Source organism: Hemicordylus capensis, chromosome 3 (assembly GCF_027244095.1).
Source record: "Hemicordylus capensis ecotype Gifberg chromosome 3, rHemCap1.1.pri, whole genome shotgun sequence".
Lineage (NCBI taxonomy): Eukaryota > Metazoa > Chordata > Lepidosauria > Squamata > Cordylidae > Hemicordylus > Hemicordylus capensis.
In genome coordinates, this window is record NC_069659.1 from 32,996,276 (window position 1) to 33,013,152 (window position 16,877).

Genomic DNA, 16,877 nt, shown 5'->3' on the forward strand with positions numbered 1-16,877 from the left:
ATACTTTCATAAAAGGTATTTAAAACTTGTAAGTTACACATAACCTTAAAAAAAAAAAAACACCAGCTTGCTCAGTTTCAAACGATTATCTAAAAAAACAAACCAACAAAAAACACACCACGATTAGACTACCACAAATGAGATGCAACAAACCCTAGGCTCGCATGCCCTCTTCACCGCATACGGGAAGAAGAGGTTGAAAGCTTTTGCTTTCACTTTAAGAACTAATCATAGTTCTGTGTCGCATACAAATTTGGGGAACTCTGATTTGTTAAGCTGACTATAATTGGAACAAATCAGGCAATATTGAATCAAGATCAAAGTAAGGTTTGATATCCTTCATTCTGGTCAATGACTGAAATAAAGACTTGTAGTTCTTGTAGTTGTAGATATCCTGACTGTTCTAATCATAATTAGTTTATACTCCACAGTTCTCCACAGCAAAAATGGAACTGTGGTTTGTTCTTAAAGTAAGTGAGTGTGTGTGTGTGTGTGTGTGTGTGTGTGTGTGTGTGTGTGTGTGTGTGTGTTTGGGGGGGATTTACTCCTCCTCTCACACACAAAATAGAGTATGAGCCCAAGCTCACCATGGCTCATTTGTGATAATCTAAACCATATTTTAGACAATTGTCTGAATCAGGCCGTAGCATAAAACCAAGAAATGGCACCATAGCTAAGTGGTAAAGCACAAGATTTGCATGCAAGAAGTCCCACGTTTAATCTGGTGTCTAAGGTAAAGGTAAAGTTTTGCTGTCGAGTCGGTGTCGACTCCTGGCGACCAGAGCGCCATGTGGTTTTCTTTGATAGAATACAGGAGGTGTTTACCACTGCCATCTCCTGCACAGCATGAGATAGTTCCTTTCCAAGCTAGAGAAAATCCTTGCCTAGGTCCCCGAAGAGTCACTGCCACTTGGTGCAGACAGTGCTAAGCGAGATGGACCAAGGGTCCGATTCAGTATAAGGCAGCTTCCTATGTATTTATAAACGTACAGGCAGCTTGCTGATTATATTTAAAGCAATGAGGAAAACCAAACCATTTCCCCATTCCTTTCAGGGTCAAGTTTTAGAAGTCATAGATATCTACAGCTCTCACCCAATTTAGCTGAAGTTGTGCTATCCATCGGGAAGTATGACTAACTGCTTCGTCTGAAGATTGATATATTGAGTGGACTTCAAGATCACTAGCTCCCTTTTGGATTTGAGAAGGACTTTGAGAAACAATTACAACTATAATAATAACATAGTGACTGCAATATTGGATTTTTCATTTGACTGAGGAAGTTTTTGAAACCTTGTTTGAGTGCTACAAGTCTCAGTTTTTTGTCCACTGTATCATTACCCATAGGGTCACTTATACTCTATTTCTCTCTTTTACTATTCTTATTCAACCAGGAGCGACCAGTGAGGGCAGCAGTGGGGGGGGGGCAGCGAGAAGCACCTTTAAGGAGGTAGTAAGCAGGTGATTACCATATGTAAGCAGCACCTGCAAGCTGCAGTGCTCCACCCACAATCCCATGCAAGGAGGCGGTGCTCCGCCTGGCATCTGGCAGGGCCGCAGCATAGCCCTAGCCTCTGCGCATGCGTGGAGCCTCTGTATATGCATAGAGACCAGGGCCACGCTGTGGCTGCCCCATGCAGGATTGCAAGTGGAACACTTACACAATGGGAAGCACCTGCTTATTACTTCCTTAAAGATGCCTCTTGCCACCCCACCAGTGCTGCCCTCACTGGCCGCTCCTGCATTCTACTGATATTACAATACATCTTATCAGCTCGGTACTTGTTTTTAATTTGGGGGGGCTGTATTTTGGTACCTACCCTTCTTTTTCCCTCTACAGCCTTGTATGTGTCCCAGAGAAGGTCTTCTGCTAGAAGCTGCGCAACATCATGGAACACCACAGGTTCATGAAGCTCTGCAACCTTCTTGCCCGCATGTAATTTCATCCATTGCACCAGCACAGTGTTAGGATGTCAGCCACTGAACTGAATCAGCTGCTATGGAGAGACAAATCCCTGGCAGATGTAGGCTAGATCTGGAAGAGCACTTTGTGATCTACAGATCATTAATCAACCACTAAGACAACAGCATACTGAGTTATCAACAATAGGTTCAGTGCCAAAATGAACCTATGATCTATTTAAGCTTGAAATCAGTATTTTGCCTACAAAAGGGTGCTAAGCACTGACAGCTTTAAGACAAAAATATTTGACCATCCAAACATGCCAGAGGTCATGTCACTCATTGCTCTGTTGCTGCTTATAAAAGGGAGTTAAGCATTTACAGAACAGAGAGTAGAAAATTCAAACACTGTTTGTTTGATTATTGATGAAGAGGAATGGAATCTTGTTAAACAGAGAAGGAAGGCAGACCAGGTTAAGGGGGAGGCGGAAATCAACTGAACTAAAGTCAAATAGTCAAAGGAGCCAATCATACTTGCATGTAATTTTGCCAGTGACCTTAACACAATCCCTGCAAATTATAAGAACTAAAGGAGAGCTTGGTAGAAGCTGAATCAAAAAATTGTTGGGCAGAGATGGAGCATGAAAATGCAACATGCTAGAAAAATATCAGCTTGTCTGAAGACCACTCAGTATAATACAGAGCTCTTGGGGGAAAACAATACAAGTAGAAAATGTTGCACAAACTAATCTTGTCATCTGCTAATCTCTTTATAGTGTGGCAAGCAGTTTCCCAGAACTTGGGTGTTGAGCTCAGAATCTAGCAGGTGATTGTTACTAGGGTCCATCAGAAGCTTATCAAGAGTAATTCTAGAACAGGGGTTTTCAACTTGGCATCCCTTTTATCTCAAAGCTTCAGCTAAGGTACTCTATCTACCCAGCCACCCACACACAGCCAAGAATCTGGATATCTTTCTTGTGAACCACATAAATCTTGTCAAAGCAAGCAAATCTACCCTGGAATTGATGTGGTGGTGGTGGCGTATACTCCTAACTCTATGCTGTGGGCTCCCTTCCTTTTCTCACTCTGGAGACTGGCAGCCAGGGCTCTACAGGATATCCTTGGCCTGGCCCAGCCCTTCCCCTCTCCTTGTGGACTGACTGACCAGGTGTTCAAGATCAGCTCACCCCTCCCTCAGCCTGACTGGCTTGGCAGTGGATGATGATCCATGAGGGAAGGATGCTGCTTGATACTCCTCCCCCACCCACTTGGCTAGTGATACGAATCCTCTGATTAAGAGCCAACAGTGCAGCATGCCAGTCTGGAAGGCTCCATGTACCTCTCTCTGAGGCTTGAAAGTGCCCCCAGGGGTTCAGGTACCCCTGGTTGAAAATCCTTGTTCTACAACAGGGTTGCTCAACTTCAGCCCTACAGCTGCTGTTGGACTATAACTCCCATCATCCCCAGCCACGGTGGTCAATAGTCTGGAACGATGGGGGTTGTAGTCCAACAACAGCTGGAGGACTGAGGTTGTGTAGCTGTTCCAGAAGAAGTAATGGTAGGTGCTTCCTTGAAAGACAGCTTGCCTACCACTACTGACCTTTCCAAGCCATGAGCAGTCACAATAGAGCCTTGGGTGTGTCTTGTGGTGTGTTCTCAGTTCATATAGATCAAGGAGATGGTCCATCAGGCCAGGTGAGCAGTGTTCCCTCTAAGGTGTGCATGTGTGTGTGTGCGCACTTGCACTCACACACTTTTTGATATCCGCTCAGTCAGTTTTAGATCCAGCTCAGATGGTATCAGGAACGCCCCACTCTGAATGCACATGCGTGCACACTGCCTTGATACTGCTGCCCAGAACAAAACTCATTCCGCGCACAGATGAAAAGAATTAGGGAACACTGCTGGTGAGTATTTCAAGGTGAGTTGACTGCAATCTACAGTATGGCTCAAATTATTGTACAATTCACAGGGATGCCACAAGACACCCTGGAGCTTTTCAGGCAAGCAAGGCCCAGCAGGAAGTTTGAGAGCTACTGCACTAGCAGATATGGATACCTCTAAGCGCTTGGACCAGGTCAGAGATGGAGCACCTGGGCTGCAACGGGGTACTAACCTGAGACACAAGGAGAAACATGATTTATATGTTACAGGATTGATATGTTACCGATCACAGGAGATCAAGAAGATATCCCAAAAACAAATCGACTGTCAAGAGCCTTTTTCCACTGCAGATAGGCTACTTACAGAGGTAGCCTATCTTCCTCTAAGCAGATAAATTGTGAATTACAAAAGGAATTCTAATTCTTTATCAGTAGTAGTGGTGGTGAAAGAGGACAAAATGCAAGATGGCTAAAGTGGTGGGCATGAAATATCCACCTACCACAAGGAAGGAAGGAAAGCTGGTCCTGTGGTAAGCAAGCATGACTTGTCCCCTTACCTAAGAGGGGTCTGCCCTGATTGCATTTGAATGGGAGTACATGTGAGCACTCTAAGATATTCACCTTAGGAGATAGAGCCACTCTGTGAAGAGCAGAAAGTTGAACCTTCTGCCCTGGCATCTCCAAGATAGGGCTGAGAGACTCCTGCCTGCAACCTTGGAGAAGCCGCTGCCAGTCTGAAGACAATATAACTGTGCTAGACGGACCAATGGTCTGACTTAGTATATGGCAGCTTTCTATCATAATAAATGAACTAATTACAGCTTTAGCCTAGATTTGTTTATTACCGATTTCTTAGTTTATTTATTGTTGTTGAATTTATATACCGCCTTTCATTAAAAACAATCTCAAGACGGTTTACAGTATAAAGATTAAACATGTCATTAGATTTTTAGATTGTGAGCCCTTTGGGGACAGGGATCCATCTTATTTATTTATTATTTCTCTATGTAAACTGCCCTGAGCTATTTTTTGGAAGGGCAGTATAGAAACTGAATGGATGAATGAATGAATGAATTAAACATTATTATTATTAAACTGTAATAAGCACAAAAAGTGTAAGCGAGTGCCACTATGCCTCCTACTTACATTCTTCTGGCCATCACTTGTGTTCTACAACCCTCACCCTGTACAGCTCTTATCTATTTAACTTCCAGTTCTTCTCCTTTTCCTCCCTCTTCCTGCCTTTTTGTCCCCTTATTCTATTCACCTCTCTCTCAGTTGTACTTCCTGCATCAAATAAGCAAGCAAACAAGCAATTGCCTTATTGTTTTTACTACTGACATGGAAACAGGGACATGGAGATTAAGGAGGAAATCAGGAGCAAACCCAACACCCAGATGAGAATTAGCTGCAAGCCTCTGTTTGCTAGTCCTTGGTTTGGGTCACCTGACTGTAAAGTGTGCCGTCAAATTGATGTCTACTCCTGGCGACCACAGAGCCCTGTGGTTGTCTTTGGTAGAATACAGGAGGGGTTTACCACTGCCATCTCCCACACAGTATGAGATGATGCCTTTCAGCATCTTCCTAGATCACTGCTGCCCGATATAGGTGTTTCCCATAATCTGATTATTCCCATAATCTGGGAAACATACCTGCGGGGATTCAAACTGGCAACTTCTGGCTTGCTAATCAAATCATTTCCCTGCTGCGCCATTTTGTGGCTAAGACTTATTTTGTCATTATTGTTGTTTCCAAATCCAAGGAACATCACATTCCAGGATGTTAAAGGTATTGTCTAGAAAATCAGTGTTTCTCAACCTTTTTGGAGTCAAGGACCACTAAATTCCTCATGCAGAGTTTCAAGGACCGCTACATTCTTCATGCGCAGTTTCCCAGACCAGCAGTTAGTAAAGGGGTTTCAAGTTTAAGTTCTTCTATCTATCTATCTATCTGACTTCTATACTGCCCAAAACTTGTATCTCTGGGCAGTTTACAATTAAAATAATATAAGCATTAAAATCATTAAGTTTGGAATCTTTTGCAAACTTGGAATATTAGGGGTTCTCAACCTTGGGCCCCCAGATGTTGGTGGACTTAAACTCCCATAACCCCCAATCACAATGGCATTTGGCCATTATGGCGGGGGATTATGGGAGTTGAAGTCCACCAACATCTGGGGACCCAAGGTTGAGAACCCCTGAATCTAAAAGCCTGGGTGAACAAATATGTCTCCAGTATGTGCAGGGTGGGGGTGCTTGTGATTACTCAATGGAGAAGGGATGTTGCACCACTAGAAAAATTCAAAAACTATGAAACCAACATACAAGCAAGCTTTTGAATTCCCCAAAACTCTTCATCAGGCTGGATGTCAAGCAAAGCAAAAAGGAGGTTAGGAGAGGAGAGCTGGGCAAGTTGTCAGTAGAGCCCCAAGTTTACAGTTTAACACTCTCTTGATGGAGGTGGAATTTTAGCCGGAGTTGTGTAGTCACAGGGCCGGATCCAGACCACGTTAGTCAGGACCACCCACTGAAATTAATTTAGTCATCTCTCATTTGTGTCAATGCTGCTTGGTCATGATCACCTGGCTTGATCTGGATCCTGCTCTTAATTGTGCACTTTGTGAGGCGGACCTAATGAAACCCGCACAGCTCCTCCAAAACTCCTTAAAAACAGTTATGTGGCAGGCGCTGGGAATGGGGTTTTTTTAATGGTGAAAGAAAACGTGAAGAAGAGCGGTGGGGACCTGGTGTTAAAGGGAAGGGGGCAATTCTGAGATGGCGGGGGGGGCGCGGGCGTTATAGCGGTGGATGGCTCGTCTTCCTCGCTGGGGAGACGAGGCACTGGTGCACCGGACTACGCTCGGAAGGTCGCCTGGGTCCAAGAACTGCTACCGCTGTGCTTGCGCACCTCTGCATGCGCCAATCACAGCAGCCTGCTTTGGGGGCCACGCAGCTCACGTGGTCCCACATGCTGCCCGTGCGTCGCTGCGAGGCAAGCCAAAGCAGCCCTCCTCCCTCCCTCCACTGCTTAGCCCTCACCGTGGTGTAATCCCAGCCAGAGGTTGTCCCCCACACTCGGCGAGGTCATAAAGGGGACTGCTGTCTTCCACCGGTGGTGCAGACCAGGGGGTTATAGGGGGCCGAGGGACCACAACGCCCCACCAATGCAAGAGGGAAATGGCATTCTCTCTCAAGGTGCCTTGGCCGCAACAGGCAGCTGGTTTTAAATCGGTTGGGATCGGACACGAACCGCACTGGGCATCAAATCCCCAGGATCACTTCATTCCAGTGCCATTCATCCAATGACCCTTTTGTATGAATTCACAAAATGGTCTCTTGCCTCTCCCCCGCACGCTGCCTCCCTCCTCCACTTAGCCCTCCTTGGTATGTGTGCTTGCTTCCCCTCCCCGAGGAAGGTCCACTTGCACTCCCTTTCTGTAAAGCCCAAGCCAAGGGGGCCCTCCTCCCTCTCTCCACTGCTTAGCCCTCACCATGGCATGATCCCAACCAGAGGTTCCACCCCCTGGCGAGGTCACAAAGGGGACCGCCATCTTCCATCGGCGGTGCAGACCAGGTGGTTACAGGCGGCCGAGGGACCACAACACCCCACCGATGCAAGAGGGAAACAGGGTTTCCTCTCAAAGCGCCTCGGCCACAACAGGCAGCTGGGTTCCAATCAATCAAACTTTGGCTGCAAATAATGAGCATGCAAGAACCAGCAGCCCTTCGAGTGGCACCCACTGCCATAACTTTTCCTCAATGCCCCCACGCCGCATACAGTTTGAAGTTGTAAATATAAAGATAGCTGTAGGAAGATCTCAGCAGGACGTGGAGGCAAGGTGGAAGCAGGGTCCCGTGCCTCCATAATACTCCTCCTCTCCCCTGCCATGTGCAAAATTGAGGAAGTGAGTGCCTTGATTGCAGTTGTTTGGGGGGTGGGTTTGACTCCCAGTCAGGGACCGGCACTCAACCCTTTGGGGACCGGCAGCGGTCCAGGGACCGGTGGTTGAGAAACTGTGGTCTAGATCAGGGATTCTCAACCTTTGGTCTCCAGATGTTATTGGACTTCAATTCCCATAATCTCCAGCCCCAATGGCGTTTAGTTGGGGATTATGAGAGTTGAAGTCCAAAAACATCTGGGGACCCAAGGTTGAGAATCCCTGTTCTAGATCACGCTGCCTGCTAGCAAGGCTAGCAGACTGGGATGATCTAAATTCAACATCAAAGCGTCTGCACAGCCACCATTCAGATACCTCTGCATTAACCAACACTGTTGTATCTTTACAAATGTCGAATAGGTTGAAACTGTTGTTTGTCTTGCTTTTATTTTCTTCGCTGAGAAGATGTCTCAATGGAACGAAAAATGCTACCCAAGCATCATGGAATAATGTAAAAGGTTTTAAAGGGACTTTTCAAATGTTTGCTACAATTAAAAGAGTCATGACAGCCCTTTCCTAGACTCACACATTTGCAACCCTCACAGAGAAATCCATTTCCATACTATCAACCCAAACCACAGGTATGTCTGTTGTCAAGCAGGCATCCACATTCCTCCTAAACATATCCATGCTCAGTCATGAAGTTCACTGGGTGACTTTGGACTAGTCAGTCTCTCTCAGCCAAACCTACTTCATGGGGCTGTTGAATTGTGTGCACTGCCCTGTGCTCGATGGAAGGATGGGATTAAAATATATTTATCTATCTATATAATTCTCTAAGGCGTACCCGTGGCTAATCCCGTGTGTGGAAGCTCTCGCAAGAGTTCATGAGCAGAAGCACTGTGGTGATTGAGCAGTGGGAATTCCATATGCAGATATAGAGAAGGAGCCTGTGGCACCATGGTGATTGGACATTGGGGATTCCATATGCAGATAGGGAGGAGGAGCCTGTGATGGTTAAGGTCAGTTGGAATGCAACTGTTACTGGTCAGAGCAGTCAAGTACTAACACGCAGATGCTGTGTGAAGGTTAAGCTAGTTATTTTATTATTATCGAGTCCCACCTGGCCTTGTTCTCATTCAGCTGAAAACCCCACTCTCTTCTTCCAAAATGATGTCTTACTCAACAGCTTATCAGAAAGCACACCCACTTTTGTAACTGTGTGAGCATTGCTTCATTCATTTGTGTTATCCTTGAAGGTCACTCATTACAAGAGATGGAGAGATCACAGCAAGGCAGCTCAGCTGGTTACAGAGTTTGGAGATCACAATGGAGATCACAATGAAGTGTGTTTGGATAAACCACATGGTCCAGGGTTGTACATAGCTCACACCCAATTCAGGAATTAGTGAACTGAGTAGATTCTCATACATACAGTTTTTCAAACCTATTTACGAAGTTGTGACCACCTCTGCTCCACACATATTTTCAAAGGTCCAATACTTCCCGAAAAGGCCACTGAGGGGGTGGCTCATACCTTCTCCTGCAGATACCGTTTAAGCCTTGCATGGTTAACTGCTTGACAAACACACACATTGCGATCTGGGCCGATAAACCTGTAAAAAGAAGTACAGCCAGAAAAAACACATTCCACCTCACCTGGCACTCGTTCTAGACTTGTTTAGCGCTTTGCTGAGAACCAGGGATGGTGCCGATTGACGTCGTTGGGCCAAGCTCTTCATTTTCTGATGAAAAACAGAAAGAAAACTAAATGTAAGAAAATATTTCCAATAATAAGTGGATGGATAAAAGCATGAGGAAGTTTGTGTGTCTTCCCCCCTCACACACAATGTAATTAGGAGGATTTTACTGTTATACTGGCAGAAACTGCTTTCCCAATCCTCGGGAGATGGGAAAGAAAGGTCTGCAGAATGTAACATATTGGGAAAGTGGAGGTGTTTTGGTGAAACAACGCAGAAGACTAGCTGCATCTTGCACAATTTGTTCCAGGAAACATTGCCACAACAAGCTTGTGCACCGACTAATCCTGAATCTGGTCTTAACTAGTGCTTTTACTTTCGCTGATTGTTGATGTTGAGGGACACTGTGGTAAAGCCAGTACCTGTTTTATGAGCAATACCAGCTTTAGTGTTAATAGGCTTTTTGCAATGCCTGTCATTCCCATCACTGTCTCACCCTTGCTCTTCCATTTTTATAGAGAGTGTGCGTGATCCAGTTATTCACCAATCTTCACAATACGCCTACCTTGTTTCATACCTCCACTGGCACTACTTTGACCCAACTCAAGCTAAGCCAATTGGACAAAAGTAAATTTGTCCTCCTAAAAAAAAAAAAATCAGACTGGCTATCAGTGACAGCACTATTGAACTGCACAGCAAGTTGCAATCATGAGAACCGGCAACTTAAAATCTCTGTCCCTTATAAAATAAGTTTACATTTCATTATCATGAATCCAAGAAACAAGTCTTGTCCCAAGATATTTTGGCACCTGAGGCAGATAATCCAAATAGTATCCTCTCTACCCCATCCTCCCTCTGTGACTATTTTGAATCCTTGAAGGATGCTAAAGATCCACCTAATGGTAAAGCCGGCCCTTAAAAAGACACAGTGATCCTAAGGGCAGATTCTCACTCATGGTTAAGAAATGTGGGCTGTTAACTGTTTGTTTATATAGAGCTATTCTTCTCTTCAAGTCAATACCATAAATGCATTGCTGGCATTGTAATGGCAAACATCATTACAAATTCTGTTCAGAAGGAATGGATCTCCATCCATCTTTGTGAAAGATGTCCACTCTCCCACTAGTTGACGCCATTAAACTCATACCCCTAAAAACTGATTAGGATTGAAGTTCAATGACAAGGGAGAGGAGGCTGGTGCACCATCACCACCCATGTCCTGACTGGTCTAGGACTTTGCATCGGGGTGGTAGGGCAGTCTGGCACCTGTCCTATGAATGAAAGGAAGTCTGCTTTCAATAAGGCCCACTTGATAAAAAAACACAGTTAATGATTTCAAGCCGACATGCTCCACTTTCTCTTGCTGTTTCAGTAACAACCACCAAAATATCAGCATGAACACACATTCTAGGATTAGTTAAAAATAAACTAAAAAGTATCCACTGAATAGGTTTAATAAGATCCAGTGCCAGGTCATACAAATTACTTTCGCTTCAAGGCTTAAAAGGAGGAACAGAAAAGACTCTGAAGCATCCAAAGGGCAAAGCAATATCTGGATAACACTATAGATCAATTATGGTCTGTTTTTCCATCTCTCATTTTTATTAAGATCATGTAGAACAAACCAAATGTTTTATTTTATTCCTCAGCAGGACAACACTGCTATTTTTACAACCTAGATACATGTTTTTCATTCCATTTTAGTAAAAGGGGGGTCCTGACTGCCATTTGAGCCAACAATTCAACTGTTGGTTTAGCATATATGTCGAAGGGCTGTCCCATCAGCTCCGGAATACAATGCCTCTAAGGACTTGCCTACAAAGCGGGAAATAATAGCTAGTGGTTATTCTCTTAGCATGTGGCTAGTGACAGTGTCCCTTAAGATTTTTTTTTTTAATTCCATTTCGTTCCCCCTCTCCAGAAGATAGTGTTAAAGGGTTAGAGTTCATGGAATAACAGAATGAAGCAATGGCTGAGCACACAGAGTAAGGGGAAAGAACAAGTTGTTCTGGTAAGAACTAATCTGCCTACTTTCCTTTCACTATAATCTTAATTGATAGTTACCATCTTCACATTAGTCCACTTCAGCCTTAAATCTTCACATCTTGAATTGGGGTGGATGACAGCACCACAAACTATGCTGTTGAGGTGTCCCTGTGTGTCCCTACAGCTGTAGCAAATTTGGTTCAAATTGGTTAGGCGGTTCAAAAATTAGCCCACTTGTACATCAAATGTGCACACATCCGCCATCTTGAATCAGGGTAGATGACATCATTGCCGCTGAGGTGTCCCTATAACTGCACCCAATTTGGTTCATATTGGTCCAGGCATTGCAAAGTTGATATGGACACACACAGCCGGGTGATCTCATAAGCTTACTTTCCTTAAGTAAGGTAGGTTAAAAACCAAGCAGAATACATATGTAATGCTGTCTTGTATTGAGTCAGGTTACTGATCCATCTAGCTCAGTTCTGAGTACCAGTCAGCCAGCACTGAGCTAGATGGACCTTTGATCTGACTGCCAGTAGCTCTAGAGTTTAAGACAAGGGTCTTTTCCAACTTGGAGGTACCAGGCTCCAAGAGGAGAGCTGGTCTTGTGGTAGCAAGCATGACTTGTCCCCATAGCTAAGCAGGGTCTGCCCTGGTTGCATATGAATGGGAGACTTGATGTGTGAGCACTGCAAGATATTCCCCTCAGGGGATGAAGCCGCTCTGGGAAGAGCAGAAGGTTTCAAGTTCCCTCCCTGGCTTCTCCAAGATAGGGTTGAGAGAGATCCATGCCTGCAACCTTGGAGAAGCCACTGCCAGTCTACACGAAGTTACTCATAAGCAGTCTTACTGAAATTGACAGGACAAAATTTACTTGTTCTATTAATTTCAAAGGGAGTACTCAGTGCTAATTTGCTGAAACCTGTCCATCAGGGTGAGAGGAAGGGTATGCCGAGCTTCAGCACACAGCCAGCACAGACCCTCCTCCCTCCCCTTCTGCAGCAAATACATTATTGAGGTACGTCAACTTCAAGCAGGCAATCCTCATAGGACAATAGAAAACTGCCTTCTACCAAGTCAGACCATTGGTCCATCTAGCTCCGTATTGACTACACATACTGGCAGCAGCTTTTCCAAGGTTGCTGGCAGGAGTCTCTCTCAGCCCTATATGGAGATGCTGCCAGGCAGAGAACTTGGAACCTAGGTACGCTTTCCAGAGTGGCCCCATCCCCTAAGGGGGATATCTTACAGTGGTCACATGTAGCCTCAGATGGGGAACAAATAATGCAGCTGCAGCAGAGGGAGAGAGGAGGGCTCTGAGTACCCCTGGGAGCCCTTCAAGTACCCCTAGGGCTACTGGTACTCCTTTGGGAACCCCTGCTCTAGGTACATGACTGGCTCTCAATTTAATCTCTGCACCTCTGAATCAAAAACATTAGCAACTCAACTCTGGAGTGGTTGGAAGGATGAAGGCCTGTAAAGCACTCTGCACTTTATCCAATGTGTTGCCCTTAATATACATTTGCCACCAAAATATTGCCTGCCATTTATCAATCACAGGGGGGAAAGGGGAGCTGTTTTTAATAAGCACTCGCAGACGTTTTAAAGGGGGAGAGGACATTCCCCCAATAAGCTTCAATGCCAAGGCTACCTCACAGGATTGCAGTCCAACTGACATATTTATTTCAGCCTTTCTTCGACCCCCCCCCGCCCATTTACACAAACAAAACAGCCAGATTAGCACTTGGCACAGTACACCCTCGTTCTTAGACTTCAGGGCTTTCCCAGTGGGATTTCAAAACCAACATGGCTCAGACAGTCCTAAGCTAGTTCCAAACTGCTACTGGGGATATGGCTCAGTGTGGTGAGCCAACACAACCCGAGCCAAGTTCCGATGCTGAAGAAACCCCACTCAAAAGCACTCATAACATGAAGGAAGGCTCTATATGAGTGATTTGCTCTCTCAGATACTGCTTTTTCGCGAGAACTCCCACCCACAGGCACTGAGATCACACAACTGAAATTAAAATAGAGGTGTCACTGGATTTTCGCCTACAGTTCATTTCAAAGTGAATTTGGGATTGGTTAATGTCAAATAAACATATAAAAACATAAAGACTGAGCAAAGAGACATCATCAAAAGTTGTGATTATCTTATATTTAGCAGGGGGAGAGCAACTGGCCCTATCCAACACCAGCAAAGCCCCCCTCCAGTGGCTGTTGCTGGTGTCTACCTTATGATTCTTTTTAGATTGTGAGCCCTTTGGGGACAGGGGACCATCTTATTTATGTATTTATTTTTCTATGTAAATCACTTTAAGAATTTTGTTGAAGAGCGGTATATAATATTTGTTGTTGTAGTAGTTATGGAAGGAATTTTACAGTTTTAAAAATACATCTCTCTTGCCCTAAGGAGGAATAGGTTCTCCCACATTAACATACACTCACAAAATGCCTGGATTACTCAAATTCAATCACTCAAAATGGGATGGCCAACTTTTCTGTTTCCTAGATAGGTACACAGGGGCCAAGAAGGCGTTTTGCTGCACAATCTGACCCATCATAGCTTGTCCAACAAACCCTAAGCAAGCAAAGTTTCTCATTTCCTCATAAATGAAATAAGATATGGGCAAAATTTCCAAAATTTCTTGAAATTTGGCTGGGCAACCATGGGCCTGAGAAATTGCTTCGCGGCCCAAAGGTTGGCTATCCACAGTCCAGATTGCTGGGTAGACCCCATGGAATTCATTAGTACTCATAAGTTATTATATAGGGCTATCCATGTCCCAAAGTTACATCATGTAAGCCACAGGTTACCTGTGGATAACCTCATTACTTACTAGAATGTTCCTTATATAGGCTAATCTTAAACAAAATATCATCATGGAACACAGGGCATAAAATCAAATATTTACTGAGGAGCAGAAATAGGTTTGTGACCAGCAGACTAGTACTTTTTACAATGGATGCACAGAAGAACAAAGTAAATAACTTCTAATGTTAAGGGCTGCGCTAAGGCAGCCTGAGCATAAGCTCTCTGCTTTTGATAATGTTTTTATTGGCAGATTAATGCCTGTTTCAATACTGTCTATTGTGTTAACCTGAACATAGCTGTTGGGTGAACTCGTAAAGGCCTACAGCTAGAACAATAAAATTACCAGAGATATTTCAATGGCACTTCCAAATAAAGCAGTTTAAAATAGCAGCTTGAGTACTGTTTAGCATATATGTGAAATAGGTTCTTTAAAAGCATCAATTCAGACAATCATGGATGTTTTCATTCTTGTGGTATGTGGTGCAGTACTCTATTTATTTTAGATGTTTACTATGCCCATTCTCTGACACTCAGAGCAGATTACAACACAAGCTGCAGGTGCAATCCCAAGCATTGTTACGTTGAAGTCAATAAGATTAAGTATGTGCAACTGTGCTGGACTGAACCCAAAATAGAATGAAGATACAGCCTCAGTTACACTGCATCCTAGGAACCAATAGAACAATCTTTACTGATGTATGCCTCAGAACAGGGCTAGAAAAATATTTTAACTCCTAAAAACCCTGTAAAGAACTTAGAAAATATTTTTAAAAACTAGATGCCATAATCAAACTGTTAGAAGTCAATTTTGTTTTACGCTCTGTTTGGAAATGCCAAAGAGACTCTACTTAAGGAAATGCCAAAGAGACACTACCTGAAAGACCTACAATTTTTGACTACAAACTTGAAAAGTTCACACAGGTATGAACAGTGTTCACTTTTTTTTTTTTTTTTTTTGCTGTGGGAAAAATAAAATTTTCTCCAGTTTTGGGGAAACACTGAAACCAAAAAGCAGTCTCAAAAGGCCAAAAATGTTACACCTTTTCTTTGTGTACACACACAAAATTTGGATATCTTAGTTAGGATAAGGCAGTAGCTATTCAAATGCAGGACACCAGGGTATATCTATGCTGATTAGGCCGGGAAACTAAAAACAAACCTGACTCAAAATACTACTGATCTAGAAAACAAGCATCACAACGCTTGCACTATCCCTCCTTTTTAATAAGGAGACTATTCCCAGGAGAAACTGGGCTAAGGGAGCCTAGCCCAATTTCTCCTGGTCGTGTGATGCAATGGGATAGGCGAGGCTCTCGGCAGCAAACCTCTCAGAATACCCTCCTCTTAAATGAAGTTAGCAGAGTGAGCGCTCCATTAACCCCGTTCTTCTGATCATGAATTGCCATGGCATGACTCCGCACTGTGGCAACTTGGGAGGAGACCCCCGACCAGGAGGCTGCAGCAAGCCCTCCAGTGTCAGGGGTCCCCCCAGAATGCCCCACGCACTTGCACGGGGCGTCCTGGGACTTCTGGGGGCCAGGCAGCCCCCGATCCCTGCCGCCCCTACTGGTTTTGTGACGGGTCCGGTAACTGTGTGGGCAGCCGATCCGGCCACCCAGGGTGAGCTCCTTGCTCGTCTGTGGGGAGAGCGGGCTAAGCCTGCTCTCCCCACAGAGCCCAGTTAGGCTCTACACACAGATCACGTGTAGAGCCTCATTGTGTTTTAAAGGCATTTCTGTGCTCCGGCCCAAATTCACTTTTTGCTACCTCCTTCAAAGAACCTTGAGTCTAGCAGTTAATTCATTGAAGAGGCCTAGAGAGAAGCAAGTAAGAGAAAAGCTGTATTTTTACTTTCCAGAGTTCTGTGTGGATTTCAACAATCTGTCTCAAAAACCAATGGCTGGCATCCTAATGAAGTGGGCATGTAATGAGTCTCTGCAGGGGCACGCCAGAAGCCATGTGCAACTCCCCCAGATCTCTTACGCATGTGCTGTTGCTCCAGAGGGTTAAGACATCTGAGTGCTGCTCATGCTCTGGAGGAGTTCTGTAAGATGAGAAACACACTGTTGATGGTCAGCATGGACGTAGGAAGTCTGGGTAGTTGTACGTGGGCTCCCAGAACATCTTTACAGAGACTCCTTACCAGTGTTCCCCTCTAACAGGAATTCCCAGATGTTGTTGACTACAACTCCCAGAATCCCCAGCTGCAATGGCTTTTGCTTGGGGATTCTGGTTGTTGTTGTTGTTTACATTTTATATCCCGAATCTTAAGTTTCTCCTCACAACAACCCTGTGAAGCAGGTTAGGCTGAGAGAGAAGTGACTGGCCCAGAGTCACCCAGCAAGTATCAGGGCTGAATGGGGATTTGAACTCGGGTCTCCCCGGTTCTAGTCCAGCACTCTAACCACTACACCACGCTGGTGTCAACAACATCTGGGAATCCCTGTTAGAGGGAACACTGCTCCTCACATGTATGCCTTGTCAGGATGTCAGCCAGTATAAATTAGTAGCACAGATATACCTTTATTCTTTTCATGTGAAAGGGAAACTCCCTCCACATACCACTCTCCAGCATTTGCTCTCTCTCTTCCCCACACATACACGCACACACTCCTTATCAGCCATCAAGAGATGTACCACAGACTAGTGTTTGTCTAGCTAACTAAGACTCCTTCCTCGCTAGGATTTCTAGCCTTCTAGAATTGGCATCAGT

At 44.6% G+C, this 16,877-nt stretch overlaps 1 protein-coding gene across 16 annotated transcripts in view; it reads right to left on the bottom strand.

Moving 5' to 3' along the window:
• The window catches only part of ARHGAP20 (Rho GTPase activating protein 20), a 112,203-nt gene that overhangs the window by 80,533 nt on the left and 14,793 nt on the right, over nt 1-16,877 (bottom strand). For 10 of the 16 annotated variants that reach the window (XM_053305201.1, XM_053305211.1, XM_053305209.1 and 7 more), the window contains one exon: nt 9,320-9,405. In XM_053305201.1, coding sequence (XP_053161176.1) covers nt 9,320-9,405 — 86 coding nt within the window. Of the gene's footprint in view, nt 1-9,319; nt 9,406-11,424; nt 11,531-16,685; nt 16,716-16,877 lie in introns of those variants that run through there. The other 6 variants (XM_053305207.1, XM_053305200.1, XM_053305206.1 and 3 more) reach the window with 2 other exon arrangements.